We start from the raw sequence: 20,583 nt of genomic DNA on the forward strand, positions 1-20,583 counted from the left end.
GTTAGTTTTCCCTAAGGGACAAGGGGCGGCTTTTTGGACTGACGGAAGGGCAGACTTAATCCCCGTCTCCGTACTCCGCGGTCCTGATCCGAATCGGGCCACCCCATTCAGGGGAGGGAAACTTAAACAAAACACCAGACACGAAACTAACTCGCCGAGTTCACACAGACAAAGGAATGGTAAGAAGGGTACTTGAATAGGGCGACCCTTGGAATTTCGTGCCTGGGACCGGCTCCTCTTGAAGGCTCAGGATAGATTGAACCCAAGCAGCTGAGCATTAGAGCAAGATGTCTTCATTTGCTCCTATAGCCTCGTTGGGTATTTGAAGGTGGCGTAATGACTAGAGAGGCGGTAAAATCTGGAAGACCCAAGTTCGATTTCCTGTTCTCCCATTGCAACTTGCTGGGTGGCCGAGCGCCAATCACACACTCGCTCTTTTCCAGAGAGACTGCCCTACCTCACAGGGCTGTGAGGAGCAAATGGAGTAGGGGCTAATGTTGTAACCAGCTTCTCTCCCATTGGGGAGAAAGGCAGGGAATACACGGGGCTTTTTTTCAGCTGGAATGCAGTGGATTGGAGTTCCCGAACCTCTTGAAAATGGTCACATGGCTGGTGGCCCCGCCCCCTGATCTCCAGACAGAGGGGAGTTGAGATTGCCCTCTGCGCCACTGGAGCAGCGCAGAGGGCAATCTAAACTCCCCTCTGTCTGGAGATCAGGGGACAGGGCCACCAGCCATGTGACCATTTTTGCCGAGGGTGATTTAAACTTTTAAAAACTCCCCCTTGTTCCAGCAGACCCAGTGACTTCATTGGCCCTGGGAGCATGTGCGCACTTCGCATGCACATGTGGTACCAGGGGCACCACCTCCCACCAAGAGTTGCCCCCTGTGCTGGCAACCCATTGAGTTCCACCACCACTTTTCCCAGAAAAAAAAGCCCTGGGTATACATGAAGCAAAAACTTAAAGTGTGGGTTATAAGTTTTTTTTTTAACTTACATAACAGGAAAAACAACAAAACATTGGCCTCTCTGGAATTGTTTATTGAAACGTCCCTGATACTGACTGTACTAATCTCATACTATGTAATCCACCTTGAGGCTCAGTGAGAAAAGTGGACTATAAATGACATAAATAAATAAATCAACATTGATGTATTTGCCTGAAGAAAGAAAAGGTTGTGAGGAAAATACAAACATTTTAGCAACAGTGGGAAACACCTCTATCTTTAACACAAATTAACCATTGGATTAATTGCTGCATAAAGTCAAAAGCTTTAACAGGAGTCCAAAAGGATGCCGGGAAAGACTTGAGTTCCTGGACAGCTTCTGCCAGTCAAGAGTAAGCGATTCTGACCTTGATGGATCGTCAGTTTGCATCGGTAGAGGGCAGCTCTACAGTTAAACTGCATCTCTCTTCCCTTTCTAAGAAGCGCCTTCTTGCAGTTGTTTCCCCCCAGAGAGCACTCCAGATTTTCCAACCCTTCTTTCTTTCCACGGCAGCATGAAACGGCGCCTGCTGTCCTCAGCTCCCTCCCAGCTGGCTTCTAGACAGCAAGCCAAAGATTTTGCACAAGCATCCACAGCAACCTCAGTGCCAAATCTGGCCTCTGCACAGTAGAAATGTGGGGTGGGCATCTTTTAACTAACACGCCCCAAACGGGGCTTCCCAGCTAAGCTCTGGGATGGGGAAAGCTGACTCGGCACAATTCTCCTTTTTGCACCACTTTTATGACCGGAGTTTCCCTGGCAACCCTTAGGATACTTAATTGGCGCTTCCCTTCCAAACTGCACCCCTCCACAAGCAAACAAGTAATTGGGCTTGAGAAAGCTGTTCACGGTGGGATAGGATGAAGCCAGTCAGCTCGAAACCAATGTAGCGTAGAATGGTTGCCACCTCCAGGTTGAGAAATCCCTGGGAATTTGAGGGTGGAGCCTGGAGATGGCCCTTAACAAGGATGTGATGCCAGAAAACCAGCCCTCCAAAACAGCCATTTCCTCCAGGGAAATCGATCTCTGAAACCTGAAGCCTGAAGATAACCTGGAGATCTCCAGGCTTCACCTGGATCTTGGCAACCCAAACTGTGTAGTGTGACATGTGCAATTCAAAAACATTTCCTTACTTCTACAGTATGAAGGAGCTGGAAGTTTGAGGCTGTGCCCTCACATCACGGGACCTTAGCGTGAATGCAAGGCACAAAGAGGGCTGTACATAAGCCTCCCAACTCTAGGAAAAATTCCTGGAGATTTACGGGTGGAATCTGGGATTTGGGGAGAAGTATAATGCCATACACCCCCACCCTCCAAAGCAGCCATTTTCTCCAAGGGGACAGATCCCTGTTATGTGGAAATCATCTGTAATCCCTGGGGATCTTCAGGCTCCACCTGGAGATTGGCAACCCCAGCCGTGCCAGATGTTTTTGCTCTTCCAACGCTGCTGTTTCAAGCCATCTCAATCGGTGGACGCAGAGGCTCGCCTGCTGCTGAATCTGCCCTACTACGCAGCTACTAGCAGGGGAGGTCGCCACTGGCAAGCCGCCCCGAGGCCCCGTTGCGGGAGGTCGCGGTTTCCATAGCTGCAAAAAGCCCCGAACCAGACCACAGCATGTGTAGGCGCCTGCAGTCTTGCCCTTCCATAGCGGACCTGGGAAGGCGAGGTCTGGGGCGCTCCGACTTTTTATTGGCCCCCAAGCCTGCCAAGCTCTCAGACTGGCTACGCCTCTCTTCTCTGCAGCTGCGCCTTAAGATGCGTTTTGTGTTACAATTGGACCACCAGGGCTGCTAACAGCTACGTTCTTCCTCTGCCAGAGATGGGGCGGGGGAGCTGTTGGTGGGGTCCCCAGCTGGCTTCTGGGCATTCTCTTCCCATGCAAAACTCACTTTTTTCCTGGGAAACGGTGCGCTCGGATCATGCTCTCCAGATACCTCCAGGGGCGCCAGGGACATAAGCAGCTGCAAGAGGCCGTTTGATCTCCCCACCGGTTTGGCCAACGAGATTGGGGCACATAACAGAAAGGGAGATCCAACGCGCAATTCTTGAGTGGGTTGCCAGAAGATCTCGAAGGAAGCCCTTTCCTCTGCTTGCGCCTTTGTTTTCTCCTTCCAAACCAAGCGCAGCGTCGGCGGAAGGGTTCCTTAGATCGTTGACCCCCAAACCCGAAAGTTAATTCCCTCCGGTCGCTCTGAATTTTGACGGCAGTATGGAGAAGGGAGGTGTGTACAAAGCTCTTCGCAGTTGTCAATCTCCCTGACCCACTTAGTATCCCCCTTGTGCCTAGTGAAGTTGATGGGCAGTGATTCTGGATGGACGAAAGGAAGCAGTTCTTCAACGTGTCATTGAATTGTGGAATGAGCTGCCATGGGGATGGGTGGGTGGGTAGTGATAGTCACTGTCATAGATTGGACAGCTTCATGGAGGAGAGACTCGTCACTGGCTACTAGGCCTGATGACTACAGAGAATCTCCATAATCATAACCGGGGAGGGGGGTGACCTTGGCCTCTGTATGCCCTGTTTGTGGCCCTCCAGGGAAACTAGTTAGCAGCTGTGTGGCTCAGGATGCAGGAGGACTAGATGGACTTCTGTCCTGAGTCAATGAGTCACTTCTCATGAGCCCTTCCCCCAATACTTTGGAGGGGGAAACCCATTCGCAGCCAAGAAAGTGAGTGTGCTATGAGTTTAATTTGCCTGTGGATCCTGACTCACATGGCAAACATCTCTAGAGATTCTATTACTCCACAGATCCAGAGGAGTTAGCCGTGTTAGTCTGTAGTAGCAAAATCGAAAAGAGTCCAGTAGCACCTTTAAGACTTACCAACTTTACTGTAGCATAAGCTTTCGAGAATCACAGTTCTCTTCATCAGATGCATCTGACGAAGAGAACTGTGATTCTCGAAAGCTTATGCTGCAGTAAAGTTGGTTAGTCTTAAAAGTGCTACTGGACTCTTTTCGATTTTATTACTCCACAGTAATTCCAGTTCGCAGTGTGGCATCCTGTTCCCATTTATTCTCCAGTAAGCCATTTACTTCTGCTGTTTCCCAAGAACTGACCCAGAAAGAGTACATATACTCCCAACGCCCAGTGCTAGAGCCAGAGGGCAGCTTCTTCCCACCCTCCCCTGGGGCATCTGGTTTGCCTTCCTTGGAGTCTCAATATTGGAGACCTTTGCTCTCATCTGGCAAGTTGCATTGATCAGAACTGGGAGCCTGTAGATAAAAACTCGTATCCTTATGCTTTTTAATGTCGTATGCTGCTAATTCAGCGGTGCTCCCTTAGTGAGCCTCTATGTATCCCAGGCAAGTTGCCATGGCAGAATCCTTTTCAAACATTCACCCAGGCCACAGCCAATGGACCTTCTCTCAAAACTAGGTCACGACTGATTACACGGAGCCTGTTAAGTTGTTTGGGTGAAGGCACATTTTCCAGCTCTGTGTGCCATCCAATTTTATCTTGGCCTAAAAGAATGAGGCAAAATAAAACGCCTCCTGGCATCCAGTCATCATCATTATTATTATAAGAATGATATTTAAAAACTGCTGAGGCTTTAAAGTCACATTTCTGTAAAAAAAACCATGAGAAGCACCAGGGAGGGAATTCATTTCATCAAGCTTGTTCAAATGTTGTAATTTAGACTGGAGTGTGTGCACAAACGTTCCCAGCATCTCTCTCTCTCTGGAAAACTAGCATCTCAAGGGAAAGGGTTTTAGCTTAGTTGTAGGTTAAAATGGCTCCATTTTTTTTTTACACATAAGGAGTAACATTGAAACATGTTGAAGACTTGAGTGGTCCAGACCTGGGAGCAACGTACCCCCTGCTTTCCCACTGTGCATTTAACTCTTATTACTGATAAAACTGTAAGTGGTAAAAGAGGTTAGGAATGCTTCTATTGTCCCTCAGCCCCAACTAAGGGCCTCCTTCCTCCAAAGTCCAGCAATTGGGCCTCCGAGGAACAGCAAAAAGCAGCCAGATTTGAATTTGAAATGGATTTTTAAAAGGCTTTGGGTTTATTTTTTATTTTATTGTTACTTGAGCAAAGCGAAAAGTGAAAACAACAAAGCATCCGTGCCCTAAAACCCCAGGAGAACGAATTCATCTTAGCCTGCAGCCGACCTCCTCCCCCCTCCAATCATGTAGGTACCAGTTTGTCTCTGGATGGGGAACTTGACACCAGAGGGGCCACCACAGAAAAGGTCTGGTCTCCAGTTCCTACCATCCTAGCCTCAGAAGCCAGGAACATCTCAGAGAATGGGCAAGGTCTTATCAGATAGGCACCACTGGTAAGTAGTTATCTGTGTTCACCCTTCGTTGAGGCAGCATGCGGCAGCAGGTATGAACCCCCTGCAGTATTTTGCCTGGCCCTTTCCAAACCGAGAGCAAATCTAGTGCTAGTGCTCTATGTCATAGCCCCCAGATATCGGACTATTATACTTTTTTAATTCATTTATATAGCCTGACCTGGATAGCCCAGATGAGCCTGATCTTAAAAGCTAAGCAGGGTCAGCCTTGGTTAGTAATTGGATGGGAGACCTCCAACAAAGACCAGGGTTGCAGAGGGAGGCAATGGCAAGCCATCTCTGTTCGTCTCATGCCTTGAAAACGGCAGCAGGGAGAGCTGTGACTTGAGGGCACATAAGACAGCTATGACTTGAGGGCACTCTCTACCACTACTTCATTTATACCCCACTTTCTCTCCAATGGGGACCCAAAGCAGCTTGCATCATTCTCCTCACCTCCTCTGCGAGGTAGGCTAGGTTGCAAGTGTGTGATGGCCCCCAGGTCACCCAGTGAGCTTCCATGGCAGAGTGGGGATTCGAACCTGGAGTCTCCCGTATCCTAGTCTGACACTTAAGCACAACACTACAGTGGAACTATGATAAATAGCAATAAAGGGATTCTTGTACATCTGCAGAATTCCCTCCTGTAGTGATGGCCCCTGTGGATGGCTTTAAAAGGGGGTTAGACAGATGCATAGACAAAAGGTCCATCAATAGCCAAAGTGACAAAAGGGAACCTCCAGCAGCAGTCAACCTTGGAAAACCAGCGCTAAGAGGCAGCATCAAGTAAAGACCTGCCTGTTAGCCTTCCAGGGCAACTGGTCGGCTACTGTGAAACAGGTCTGGGTTCAGCTTTTTCCCTTTCTCTCTCTGAATTCTTCTATTTATTAAAGCCCCATTCCACATTTTATCCGTGCAGGTCCCGTGATCCCAAGCACAGCCTTTTTGTGGTGGTCAAGGTGGGAGCCATCTTCCGTTTTGACAAACTGGTTGAATCCCATCCAGCGTCCTGGACTGGAGGCACCACCGGTCTGATACAACAGAGCACCACCCACGTTCTTATGTTTCACAGGTGTAAATGAAGGGTATTGTAACTCCATCTGGCAGGCTATCATTGTCCTGACTGAGCTCATAAAGTTCCCGCTGGTGGTGTTAGTTTTCTTACAAAATGGCAGCACCCCCAAGGCCAAACAAAGCATGGAATCCAATACAGTCAGAAAACTCAGGGGCCACGCCAAAAACTTTATTGTGAGTACAGAATCTGTGGTGTCTTGGCACAGAGTTCGGATAAAAGGGGTTTTTCTTGGCCTGGAGTGTCAAAGGCCTTGCCCCAGAACTAGGAGCCAATTCACATGTCTCCTCTTAAATCAAGCTGTGCAAAAAGAACTACGAATTCTCAAATGTTTTGGTTCTACAAAGGGATTAACTGCAGATAATGAAAATTCAATATGGGAAGAGCAAGAGGGGTGGGCAGAGATGGTGGGAGCAGGTAGGGGGGAAATTGAAAGGTTCGGATGAGGGGAAGAAAAGCAGTGACTTCTCTGTTTGAGGAAAAGAGGAAAGGTTGTCTCCACAATACTAGAGCAGCAGGCGGTTTCTAGAGGGACCCTGAAGGCCTCAGGAGGGCATGAAGTAGCTTCAGGCAGGGGTCACATCATAGTTTCTGAAAAGCAAGTGAACAGGAATTAAGGGGAGGGTGCAAGAATTTGTCTTTTTAGCCTGCCTTCCAATTCAGAGTAGCTCTTCCCTTTTCTGTTTTATCTTATAACAACAACAACATTCGATTTATATACCGCCCTTTAGGACAACTTAACGCCCACTCAGAGCAGTTTACGAAGTATGCCATTATTATCCCCACAACAAGAAACACCCTGTGAGGTGGGTGGGGCTGAGAGAGCTCTGAGAGAGCTGTGACTGACCCAAGGTCACCCAGCTGGCTTCAAGCGGAGGAGTGGGGAATCAAACCCAGCTCCCCAGATTAGAGTCCCATGCTCTTAACCACTATACCTCTACACCAAACTGGCTCTCTTGTCTTCACGACAACCCTGCAAAGTAGGTTAAGCTGAGGGGAAGGGGCTGGCCCTTTTCATGACATCTGAACCCAGGTCTCCCTCAGCCACGCCCACCATGCAGATGTATTGCTCTCTTCCGGGTTGGTCTTTTGCGTGAAGAATGACCAAGAGAGGGGTGAAGGGGCTGCTGTGTTTGCTTTCTCACCTGGCTCGCTTTTTCCTTCGGCATCGTAAGAGTTTCCCGTGTTTACCACCTACAATTGGAGGAAAAACAGAGAGGTTTACTGTCTTGTTCAACTTCCCTCTGGAACTAGTAACTGCACTGAGGTATCTGGATTGCTGGCAGTATCAAATTTGTAACACACTGTAGCCCGGTCCCTAACACCTGATCTCATTAGATCTCAGAGGCTAAGCAAGGTCGGTATTTGGCTTGGGGATCTCCAAGGAAGTCACTGTGGAGGAAGAGAATGGCAAACCACCCCTGCTTGTCTACCTCCAACCCAAAATCTTGCAATTATGGTATCCGAGACTTTCTCCTATATTCCTTTGGAGGGATTTTTTAAAAAAATGTTTTCAGTTTGGAATATTCTTGCCTTCCCCACCCCAAGTCTGATCTTTACAGGACTGCTATATCTCACTAGCATCTCTTTGTAAATTTCATCTGGGAATCAGGGCTTAGCTTGGCAAGCTTTACAATTGAAGAAGAGACAACTGGTGCAGAAGAAATCTTTTATAATTGTACAACCCTTATGTATTTCACATGCAGCTTTGTTTGGTGGAAGCTTCCAGATTCTTTTTAGTTCCATTCGTGTATATGCACTTTAGCAGAGTGTATGTTCTGCACAAATTGTCTCTAAATCTTCGTTTTGCCTTGGTGCGGCTCCCCTTTTTCTTTAAGCTCTACAATTGACCGTACAGGAGCGTCACCGTATTTTATGCAACTGGCCCTGTTCTTGCTAAGTATTATGCCTGCAACAGGCTTATGAGAAGGGAGAATAGATGAGGACGCTAGTACTGTTGCATACTCCAATGTCTGATATATATATCCCACTCTCTTTACTGCAGTGAAATGTCCTCTACCTTTGTAACCCTTCATTATGGTATGCCAAACATTAGAGTTTTATTATCTTAAATGGGGGGGGGGGGTCGCATTCATTGCCTTAGACGGTTATTTTGCTTTCCAGCTCTCCAATACTAGCCCCACTGCGTTGTTTTGTTTATCAGCAATTGCAGCTGTTTGATTGTTTTTTCCCCTTTTTTTTGTAATCCACCTCTAGCCCCATTGAGAAAGGTGAACTACTAAAGAAGATCCTTGTCATCATTATCATAATCTCTTTAGCTGCTGCACTGCCTCCCCACCCAGATCTGAGTAGGAAAGGAATGCAGCCATCTGAGATACCAAACCAGGTGCGCTCAGGCCATCAGCCCAAACTTACAGGTGAGAATCAGGATGCCCAGGACGAAGAGGATAGCAGCCGCTATTAGGCCCCACTTGCGCAAGGAGGCATAATCTAGACGGGAAAGACGAAAAGGCAAGCATGTAGTACAAGTGTAACTCCCATGAGTTTAGCCCAGTACGGCGGAGTCAGGGTCCGGAGCCAAGCAGTGGACAAAGAGGCTGACTGCTGGGGAGCTAGAGAAAATTTTCTTATCATCTAGAATAAGGTAACTGGAAACATGTTGTATGTGAAAATTAATGAATAAAAGGAGGGGATAAGTTTCGTTTGGTATTATTCCTGGAATTGTTACCATCATTATTGCAGGGCTGTAATTTCTAAGCTGACGCCTGGGTTCCCGTTGGTTCCTTTAATCAAGAGGACTGTGGGCCAAGCTACAAGTGACACCAGACATGTTTTTTTAACGTGCTGAGGACGCAATTTTACCTGTGAACTCTAGATGAAAACAGAGTTGTGTCCCTAGAGCAGGGAGTTAGGGGAGGGGAAGAGCTTTTCAAAGGACAGAGCTGTGCAGGATCGCTGGGGGAGAGGAACTTTAATATTGTTTTCTTGCAATCCAACAGAGAGATGGACTACCAGCTCTTCCCCTCCCCTGCCTTCCCACACTAGGGACAGGGTCCTGTATTCCTCTCTCAGTTGAGATTGCAAGAAAACAATTTTAAAGTTCCTTTCCCCCCTTCATGATCTCACATGGCTCTCTCCCCTCTCCTGCCTCCCCATGCTAGGCACATAATGCTGTTTTCAACTACAGTTCCCAGGTAAACTTGAGTCCCTGACATGATAAAAAACACACGTGTCTGGTGTCACTTGTAACTTGGCCCTGTATCAAAGGTCTCTTGTGCTTGGTGGACCAAAAAAGTTGGACTTCACTCACTTCAAAGAGGAATCAAGCAACAACAATGTTACTTGACTGAATTCTAAGACATCCTTTGAACCTTTTTGTTTGTTTGTTCTCTGTTACACTTGTGTTTAGTTATACAAATCATGTTGTATTGGTCTGAATGTTAGAGGTTTTGACTTAAAGGAATTTATAAATGTACATTAAAAAGAGTCCAGTAGCACCTTTAAGACTAACCAATTTTATTTTATTGTAGCATAAGCTTTCGAGAATCAAGTTCTCTTCATCAGATGCCTGATCCGAGTTCGGATCAGGCATCTGATGAAGAGAACTTGATTCTCGAAAGCTTATGCTACAATAAAATAAAATTGGTTAGTCTTAAAGGTGCTACTGGACTCTTTTTGATTTTGCTACTACAGACTAACACGGCTAACTCCTCTGGATAAATGTACATTGGCTTTGCAAGTTCTTTTCTTAATTTAGCCCCATAGAACCCACACTGAAAGAGGTTATATAAGCATCCAATGCCATCCAGGGATGAGAGATAGCTGGTGGCTGAGCAACGTCTGGAGACTTGAAGACAAAACATTTGAGAAGACAAAAAGAGGTTAAGGAAAGGCATAGCTTCTTCTGGGATTCTAGACGAGCACACACATTTCTTTCGTACTGCTTCTGTCTCAGGTCAAACAGGCTTGGACAGGGACCATGGCTCAGGGGGAAGCCCTTGTTTTGAATGCCAGTGGTTCTAGGCTCCATTTTTGGCATCTCCAGTGAAAAGGGTCTCAGGCATCCATAAAAGACCTTTCTGTACCCAACCCAGGAGAGGATCCATCAATCAGAGCAGACAGTATTGAGCTAGGTAGACTGATGGTCTGACCTGGTATTCAGCAGGTTTTTGTGACAATGCAAGAAACCTGTTCACCAAAGGTGAAAAAGAAAGAGGTGGACATCTCTCTTTCATGCAACCCTTCTGAAAGAAAAAACTGTTTCCCATCTGGGACTCACCGTATTCAAAGCGTTCTTTATGCTCTTTAATAGCTGTGGAAAGAGACAGGGGTATTTTGTAGCCTGCAGGCATTTGAGCACAGGGCTTCGTATTAGTATCACAGGGAGGGGTATTGTTGCCAGGTGTTTTGGAGGGCATCCAAAGACTTGCAAAATCAATTCCTCCAAGGAAAAGGTCTCCACCAAGCAACATTTCCTTCCCCCGCTCACTTCCAGGCTTCTACATACCTGCTTCCTTATCCAAGTCGACAAAGGAGGGGTGTTCTAGAGAAGAAGAAAACCACAAATCACAAGGGGATGAGGCATTACAGGGTTCATTTAGACATGGGCCACAAAGGACCATTTGCTTATTTCATCTGCCCTTGATACAGGTGGTCCTAAGCCCAAGGGGTGGCTCTTTATACTCACGTTTATTATTAAGGAATTTCACAGGGCTGCTGGTGCTGGTAGTACTAATGCCTTTAGTTGCTGTTGTTTGAACTGTAGATACCCCTGCAAAGTCAAAGAAAGAGTGTATGTTTGATACACACACACAGGCTGTGTACAAACATGCATTTTGAGAGATTTTTCCCTCTTGCCAATAGAGTAACTCTGACTTATATAGGGGAATAAAGACTGCTTGCTTGCTTTAGAAGAAGTCTTTAAACTATAGTCTTTAGTAATGGTCTTTAAACTTTGTAGGATAGCAGGAAGCCTTGCTTTTTGTTCTTTTTCAAAGGTCACCTATACATGTTTGTTCTTATCAGTTGATCTCTTGCATTCAGGGAAGAGAGGAAGTAAAAACCACTTTCAAACAATTACAAAACGGATGTCACAATGGTGGTAACGCCAGGCTCCAGGTATGTCACAAGTGCTGGCCAATAGGCTCTCTGTACTAGCTCTTTGCATATTCCTTGGATAAGTCTTTTTAAGAAGAGGGACGCTCCATTTCAACTTCAGATGTATTTTATTTATTTATTAAATTTATAGTCCACTCTCCTTACAAGCAGGCTCAGAGCAGATCTCAACAATTTAGATACATAAAAGATAAAACACTGGTAGCATAAAAATAAATTACAGTTTGTTTAAACATCCTACGTGCAGCGCACATATTGTACAATGCATGTATTTAAAGTAAAACGAGTTTGACCAAAGCTACGGTGGACTGAGAAGCCAGAAATTGTCCTATTGTATTGTGGGCAGTGATGATGTTATCAAATCTCCATGGATTCTCTGGAAATGTTACCATCTTCAACTAGATTGCTCTGTAGAAACGGGTTTTAGAGACTAATCTACCTGAGGTTATTATTGCACCATCAGAGAAAGTATACCTCAGTAAGCTGGTGGTACACTGGCAAACTGACTGGTCATTTATTCTCAAATAGACCATGAAACCAAGAATATCTACATGTAGGTGGTTACTTTTATTTTCATTTCATTATGGCATTATTTGCTAGCAACAGCTGCTTTTAAAAACAGGTGTTTGCTTTTAAAGAGTTGTGTTAAGGAATTTCTATGACCCCTATTCTAAAAGATCTATGTATGCGCATTTATTGGAGTTGACCTGTCACACAGAAGGCAAAAGTTTTTTCTTGTCAGCAGATTCCTTCCGACACTGTGGTTAAGTAAGGTTAGAAAGCCCTATTGCAAGGACAGTATCTCTCTTGTTTTGACTTTGTACTCAAGAATTTAGCTTGAATAAGCTCCCTCTGGGGAAGACACCCAAAATTCCTTTGTGGCACTAGATATGTAGCATGCTTATATTGCAGAGAGAGCTTACTATCTTGACAATCAGGCCTGTTTTGTGCCATGTCTCCGGAAGAATCTGATTCTGAAGAATTGTTTGTATCTAGTTTTGTATAACAATTTTATCTCTTTTCTGTAAACAATTAACTTTAGAAAGTATATAAGATTCTCTGCTATGGCTGATTTTTATTCATATGTCGGAACATGGCATAGCATCTGGGTTTTATTGTAAATAAAGCTCATTAATTATTTATGGATCATTGTTTGGGGTCTTAGTTAATTGTGGGTGATGGCTGTTGGGAAATATAATCTGAATGCATAATACATGATTGCTTGGTTGATTGACTTGTTCTTTCCCTTAGTCAGATTTCAGCCTGGCTTCCTAGCCCTTGTCCCCCTCTAATTATCTTCCAACAAGCAGACAAAATTCCTTCCCTCGTTGCTGTTAGAAGTTCAGGGCTTCAGGTTCATCTTGCCCATAAATCCAATCACAGAAGCAACCATGGAAGTAGTCTCCCTGTCACATACCTTTTGTCATTTTGTTCTCTTCAGTTGGGATGTTTTTGGTGCTTGGTGTTGTAGTTATCCCCTTTGAGTCATATGCTGTATAAGGCCAAGGCAAAAAGGAGAAAGATTAAATTAGGAAGGTAAGGTGGACTTCTCCATCTGTCATCCATGGAGGGATGCACTGGTCCCTACTCAAAGCAGGACCACAAGTAAGGGAATACTCTAGTATTGTTAGAAGAGCAAGATTCAGGTCCAGTAGAACCTTAAAGTCCAACTAGATATCCAGGGTATGAACTTTTGAGAGTCAGAGTTCCCTTCTTGTTCTTCTAATACAGACCAACACAGCAACCCACTTGAGACTACTATTGTAAGTAGCTATGTAGCAGAGGGATTTGGGCCAAAGAAGCTTGTCGTACAGACCTAAAAGAAATTATACCTGCTGAAATTACCTCTTGTACACAATTACTACAAGTGCCAGAACATTGCCTGCTTTTGTTTCCAGTTCCCATAAAAGGGCAGAACTAAAAGTTGAGAAGCAGACACAGGTCAAGCAACTCAGAGGCAAGACAGAAGGGTGGGATGGGAGACTTCCAGTAGAGAGGGCTGAAATGGGGTCCTTAATCCATCCCTCTGCTCAGGGTTTAGATGAATCCCAGCCTCTTCCCTCCACTGCACAGTGTAAACACGTGTGTTTTTACACCAATGTGTGTGAGTGTTATGTGCCATCAAGTCACCTCCGACCTATGCCGACCCTTTGAATAAAAGACCTCCCAAAGTCCTGTCATTAAAAGTCTTGCTCAGATCCTGCAAACTGGAGGAGGTGGCTTCTTTTATTGAGTCAAGCCATCTCGTTTTAGCTCTTCCTCTTTTCCTACTGCCTTCCATTTTTCCTAGCATTATTAATTTTTCCAGAGAATCTTGTCTTCTCATGACGTGACCAAAGAATGATAGCCTCAATTTTATCATTTTAGCTTCTAGGGAGAATTCAATCTTGATTTGATCTAGTACCCACTTTCATACCAATATCACATGGAAAAATGGTTGGAGGGAGGGAAGGGGTTGTAGGGGAAACAGAGTAGACTGGTGATGGGTTAAATATAGCCACCCCTCTACTGCTTCCCCTACTTGCTTGGCAGCAGTCAAGATCCAAAGACCCCATGATGGCTGCCTGGTAACTATCTATCCAGTTCATTTTTATCCTGCCCATCTCACATGGAGCTGAGGGCATTCTATCCACACAATAACCCTGCCAGGTAGTCTAGGTTGAGACTCTTTGCTTGAGATGCTGGAAACCCACAGCCAGTCTGAGTAGACAATATTGACATTGAAGGACCCAACCTTCAGTATAAGGAAGATTCATGTGTCACCCAGACAACTTCAGAGCAGAATGGAGATTTGAAGGTAGGTCTTTCAGATCTTAGTAATCCAACACTCTAAGCATTACATCACACTGCCTCTAGTTCCCATCTGGCTTTAATTCCTATCTACTTCCATGCCTGAGGTCAAGACTCTGCCTCCTCTAGAGATGTTCAGGAATTACAAGTAGCATGACTTAATTGACCAGGTATCATTTGCAACATGGTGGAACTCACCTGTCGAGACCAAGGCCTCCGAGGTGGCAACTATCTCATTCTCCACTCCTCCAAGGTTCAAGGTGGTCAGTTCTGAGTCTGTAGCAAGAAATCAGTAGTCTAAAACACCTCCACTGAATAAAATACCTTCACTGAATAGCAAGTAGGAGAGGGTGTATGGACTTCTGAATTTGATTTTTTGATCTTACATGTGAATAATTTCTGACTGATTTCTTTTGGGGACAAGTGAGAGGCCACAGTCAGGAAGATGGCTGAGGTGGGAACCAAAACTTCTCGCTGCCTTGAGCTTGTGTCTGGCATGAGAACTGGGTTCCAGATACCCATGTATCCAGCTGAAACCTCTTTGATTTTCTTCCACAGAAATTAAATTCTCCTCTTGACCTACTGAAGAAACTACCAGTGACAAAATGTTCCCTTGGCCCATACACTGCTGGAGCCCTATGGCCCCTGGAGGTTTTGGACTTATTCCCACTTCTTCTAGTTCATGAACTTTCTCCCATAGAAGACTGTGGGGACTAATATCCATCAGCCGAAGGAAGAGATATGATCTAGTTCCTGTTCCTATGGGAATCCCATATAAACTACTTTGGAAGAAAGGTTGGCTATCGATAAATAAATGATAGTTTGTTCTTGACTTTTCAACTTTTTTGAGGAATGGTTTCAGGTCAGCAGGTGCAGTTTATTTAACTTATTCCCCACCCTTCCCACAGTTTGGCATGGCAAAGAGTTGTTAAAGCTTCTTGCCTTTCTCACCTCTAGAGGTTACTACAGCTCTTTGCCTTCATCTCCTCCAGAGCTCTCAGGAACTGGCACTCTGCCTTGAAAACATATGGAGAATCAGGCCGTAAAATGTTCATAAATGCATTTTTGAATTCTTGAGAAGGCCAACATATGTTTTGCCTTATTTCATAAGGATTGCTGATAAAATGTTTTACAATAATATTTTCTTTACTACGCTTTACAAAATGTATTTTTTTGGTATTAATAACCATAATATTTGGATTCCTTCAATGTGTCTTCCTCCCTCAACATATCTGTGCAAGGATCTAAAATACACACAGCTCCACCATGTAATTGTCCCACCCAAGTTGCAAAGATGTCAACCATTCTAATCAAGGGGCATTTAAAGGGCAACCATAGGGGCCGTTTTCACATTGCTTGCCAGCCACAGAACATTGCGCCAAGCTCCTGGAACAGCAGCGTCTTCCTGGCGCGATTTTGTGCGAGAACTGCCAAAAGCAGTGTGAAAACGGGCAGGATCTCAGACCCAAACTTCGTGACCCAATTTGTTCTTGGTGTATCCATGCAATGACTTGTCTGAAAGATTCCCAAAATATTGGGTGACCAATACACGAACCAAACAGATCACATAATTGCAAGCAGAAGATGGAGAAGCTCTATTCTCTTTGCTTATACAAGACCAGGGGCTTGCTAAAACAAGACCAGAGTTGCTAATACCAAAAATTAGAAGAAAGCTGAAAAGAAACGCTAAAAGAATCATAGTGCCAAAATACAATCTAAATAATACTCCTGAAGAGTTTAAAGACAATGTAAAGAACAGATTTGCAATACTAAGTTTAACTGATCATGAACCAGAAGAACTATGTGCTGAAACCAGAGATATTAAGCAATGCCTTGTTCAATGATGGAGATAGCAAATATGAAATCGGCACTCCTTGCTGACCCACTGATGATGTCTCCTGGATAGAGATGGGCACAAACCGAAATACGAACCAAAATTAAGCACGAACCAGGCCAGTTCGTGGTTCGCGAACCAGTGGTTCATCAGATCCCATTTCTGACGAACCGCCATGAACTTTAGGCTGGTTCATTTTTTGGCTTGTCACTGCAGACAGCCTGGTGCCAATCAATCAGTTTCCTAAGCAACAGGGGATGGACTTCATGCAGACCTTCTGCTGACCTGGAAGTGAACTTCTGCTGGCTCGGAAGTGACCTTCTGCTGATCCAGAAGTGATGATTTTCTGACCTGGATGTGCCGTTTTCACGAACCAAACGAACTGGTTCATGAACCAGGGGCAGGTTCATGAAAGTTCGTGGTTCGTGAAATTTGACGAGCCGTGAACCACATGGTTCGATTTTTTTCTGGTTCGTGTCCATCTCTACTCCTGGAGTCTTCTACTCTAACAGAATGTAGGAAAGCCAAAAATGGTTTTTTGCTTTGGGAAAGAGGCGCTCTGTGGAAACATCAAGTGGGCATTAGGAAATATAGAGAGGGTACCATGGTGCCCACTGCCACCTCTTGGGGGATAATTGATCTTAGTTTCTTCATCTGCTAAGAGGCAGGCAAGAAAATGTTGCTCACAGAGAACATGGTGCAGCTAATGGACTGTTCCTAGAGGCTGGAGTGGACCACACACCAGGATTAAGAGCCATGAAGAGTTAGAATCTTACCGTCTACATTCTCAGCAGCTATCAGGCTCACAAGAGCAAGCAGCAGAATGGCAAAGAGCTGAAAGAGAAACAAGAATGATGCAGCTAGCATGTTCCATGTTCGGTTGGGCCCGATAGATTCAAAAAATAAAATAATGAGACCCCACCATTCGCACCAGCAACCATGTTTCAAGCAAAGGCTGCCCAGCAGACTACAAATTGAAACTGTGTGTGTTCAGTGCCATCAAGTTGCAGCTGACTTAGGGCAACCCCACGGCAAGAAATGAACAGAGGTGGTTTGCCATTGCCTGCCTCCTCATAGCGACTCTAGACTTGCTTGGTGGTCTTCCATCCAAGGACTGCTTAGCGCCTGAGATCCAATGAGACAGGGCTACACTGAGCTGTTCCCGTCAGGGCCAAAAACAAAGCTATAAACAGCAGCAATTTAACAGACAAAATTATCAGTTAATGAACCAGCCCATCCCTCCAGCGTATAACACCACACATTCTACAGTTATCAGCAGGGCTTTTTTCTGGGAAAAGAGGTGGTGGAACTCAGTGGGTTGCCCTCAAAGAAAATGGTCACATGGCTGGTGGCCCCGCCCCCTGATCTCCAGGCAGAGGGGAGTTTAGATTGCCCTCTGCACTGTGCGGCGTGGAGGGCAATCTCAACTCCCCTCTGTCTGGAGATCGGGGGCGGGGCCACCAGCCATGTGACCATTTTCAAGAGGTTCCGAAATTCCGTTCCACCACATTCCAGCTGAAAAAAAGCCCTGGTTATCAGTCAAAAAGCCTATCTGAATTATTTAACCTTGTGTTGTTTATAGAATGTAGGGGCCTTCCTCATCTCTTCTGGGAGGCTGGAGCCACAGCAAGAAAGGGGTTGGAATGGTTTCATTAGAAGGAAATTGACCCTGCAGAATCCCCTTCAGCAGGGCTTTTTTTCTGGGAAAAGAGGTGGTGGAACTCAGTGGGTTGCTGGAGTGGCACGAAAGGCAATCTAAGCTCCCCTCTGTCTGGCAATCAGGGGGTGGGGCCACCAGCCATGTGACCATTTTCAAGAGGTTCCAGAACTCCGTTCTACTGCGTTTCAGCTGAAAAAAAGCCTTGCCCTTCAGTGAATTTTTGTATACTGTGATTCTGATGGAATGTAGAAAGGAGATTGTTGTATGTGCATAATTAAACTTCCTGAGAGTTTTCTTTCGGAAAAGGCTAGCCCTTAGAGAAGAACAAAGTGTTGTGGGTAATATCTGATGAACTCTCAGAAGTCAGAGAAGTGAATGCATAAGACTGTGATGGAAGGTAAAACGTCAATATCCTTTCTCCTGTGGCGACACATTAAATTAGCATAAATTATGCAAGCATACAAACACTGTGAATAAATTGTATAAACTGTGCAAATATCCTCAATTTATATAATTTAAGCATATTGCAGCACAGAGCACATCTCAACTGCAGAATTGCAATTGCTTGGGTGTGTTATTTTTTTCTTAAGCATACAAAGCCCTGTTTTACATACAAAGCCCTGTGAGTACAAATGTTACAGAGATTTCTCCACACTTGCATATTTCTTCTACCAAGGGACTCATAATCAGGTATGCTGTTAAAAAATGACTTTTTGAAGATTTTTTCCCTCCCAGCTCAATTATTAATTAGCAGTTTTAAGTCCCTCTAGAATGCGGACGGTTTCTCCTAGATAGAAAGGAGAATCAGTTGGGTGAGGGCCCGGGGTACAACACCTACAATTTAACGGGGAAGCACAAATGACAGGTGGGAAACCAAAGGAAAGTACATCCAAATATAACAGCAACTCCGAACACATGTCACATGATTTTTAACAAACAATATGAACCCAACCTGAAATTTCGGCGCACATTCTTAAAGGCAGCATCTCCGACATTCCTAAGGAATTGACATGCAATCCTATGCGCCACCGGGAGTGGAGCCTGCGGCTTAATTTGACACAACACGGGAAACCTCACCCAGCCTGGACATGGAAAGGATTAACAGATTGATAGCTCTTTCTCGATTCTGTGGGGGGTGGTGCATGGCGGGTGGAGCAATTTGTCTGGTTAATTCCGATAAAGAACGAGATTCTGGAATCCTATGCATAGTTACTCCAATTCAAATGAGTTTAGACTGGAGTACCTCTGCACAAGAGTGCTCTTGAAATGGCATGCAGTCTAATCCTAGGCAAGGTGACTCAGAAGTAGCTCTCACTTTATTAAATAGGACTTACCTGAGAGTAAGTGTGGATAGGATTACAACCTGAGGAAGATATATGCACAAATACCCTATTGTGCATAATCCAAAAGGTTGCCTGTGCCTGTTGTGGATATTTATTCCGTCAGCCTCAACAGCAATTTTGACGTCCAAGCAATTCTAAGATTTCAGGCTCGCTCTAGATGCAGACATTCAATTCACTACAAAGCTGTTCTTTTCTTTTCATCCTCTGGAGCTTAACTGATACTGACCTTTTCCCTTCAATGGAAAGCACAGTTCTTCTTTGACTTCAGCCACTGAAGATGTTGTGGCTGACAGGAAAACTCCCAACGAGGTAAAACTCATGAGGCAACCGTGTGAGAACAGGCAATGCTTTGAGCTTTCAGACCAGTAACTTCCTCCAAACAAGCCTGCTGGAGTTACCAACACCTAGCTGGGCCTCTCTCCCCCTCCCCAGTACAGGATGAATTGGTTTTTCTAAGCCTCTCCTGCTGGATTCTTTCCAACCCACCAAAGGCCCAACATCACGGCCATTAACAAATTTCCTCCTTAGCTTCGTAACTGAGAAGTTTTCTTTTGTTTTCTTTTCTCTCCCCCCACCACCAGTCTTTCCCTCCGAAACACACTCACACACAACACCGAGGCTCTAAAGTTTGCTCTCTCCTTAAAATTGAAGCACTTTAACCCCCAAAATCCTGCCCAGAGGTGCATCCTGATTACAACACACAGCTGCCAGCTCCTGTGACAAGAAACACAATGGGAGCAAAACAAAGATGGAGTGGAGGAGACAGACCAGTGATCTCAGTGAGGGAAGCACATCTGCCAGCTTTACTGTCCAGACCGGGGCCTGGACCTTCCCTCCTCACCAGACCGCTCGCCTATTATCTTGCCTGCTATAAGGCTGGACACCTGGTTTTCATTTCCCTCGAGCCAACAGCTCTGACTTCTCTGCCACCCTGTCCAAAGGGTTAATCCCCGGTAAAAAATGTTCTGGGCCGGCAAATTATATCAGAGACAGGAAACAGCGGGGCGATGGAGCTATTCTTAGATGAGAAAGTTGGGTGGTCTGGTGCTGGGGAAAGGAGGGTCACTCACCTTCATGCCGGGGGCTCCAGAGCATCGGGTGTGCGGCATGCTGGGTAGCTGCAAGGGAACGAAAGGCCCCACCAGTCATTTCCTCCTCTTGCCACTTCCTGGCACTGGGGACTGGGTGTGAGTCACTGGGGCACGTGTTTCTCCATTTGTATGTGTGTATATATATCAAGTCTGGCAGCATGCGTGTGTTCCAGAGTGTGTCAGCCTGCCTTCGGAAATAACAGAGACGGAGGACATTAACCAAAGCTCTGGAGAGGAGAGGAACCGAAGGAAGAGTTCTTGTTTTTCGTGGCTGGAGGAAAATGGGAAACATTGAGAGATCTTTGTTACGCATTCATTTGTACAATATTTATTGCTCGTCAAGTGCTTTGAAAGCTAGAGGCGGTACAAAGATTAAATTATGGCTGTGGGGAAATCATCCTTATGTGTTTCTTGTCTAAAAAGATGACACAATCTAAGGACAGGAGA

The 20,583-nt window shown here is 45.3% G+C and overlaps 1 protein-coding gene across 1 annotated transcript; it reads right to left on the bottom strand.

Moving 5' to 3' along the window:
- Positions 1–6,492: 6,492 nt before the first annotated feature.
- Positions 6,493–20,199, bottom strand: LOC129343534 (FXYD domain-containing ion transport regulator 5-like). The gene is made up of 10 exons (XM_054999790.1): positions 20,116–20,199; positions 16,819–16,876; positions 14,407–14,484; positions 12,836–12,910; positions 10,991–11,074; positions 10,811–10,846; positions 10,583–10,615; positions 8,719–8,793; positions 7,488–7,536; positions 6,493–6,933 (listed from the first exon to the last, which is right to left on the bottom strand). Exons 1-10 carry the CDS (start codon positions 20,152–20,154, stop codon positions 6,909–6,911), a joined length of 552 nt encoding a protein of 183 aa, XP_054855765.1. The 5' UTR covers positions 20,155–20,199; the 3' UTR covers positions 6,493–6,908.
- Between the last annotated feature and the right edge of the window lie 384 nt (positions 20,200–20,583).

Source organism: Eublepharis macularius, chromosome 15 (genome assembly GCF_028583425.1).
Source record: "Eublepharis macularius isolate TG4126 chromosome 15, MPM_Emac_v1.0, whole genome shotgun sequence".
Classification (NCBI taxonomy): domain Eukaryota; kingdom Metazoa; phylum Chordata; class Lepidosauria; order Squamata; family Eublepharidae; genus Eublepharis; species Eublepharis macularius.

Excerpts from the sequence above, each read along its gene's own strand:
- LOC129343534 (XM_054999790.1), bottom strand. The coding sequence starts at position 20,154 with ATGCCGCACACCCGATGCTCTGGAGCCCCCGGCATGAAG. Across the intron at positions 14,485-16,818 it reads AGCTGCTGAGAATGTAGACG|ACTCAGAACTGACCACCTTG; the intron begins GTAAGATTCTAA and ends TTCTTGCTACAG. Across the intron at positions 10,616-10,810 it reads CGACTTGGATAAGGAAGCAG|CTATTAAAGAGCATAAAGAA; the intron begins GTATGTAGAAGC and ends CTCTTTCCACAG.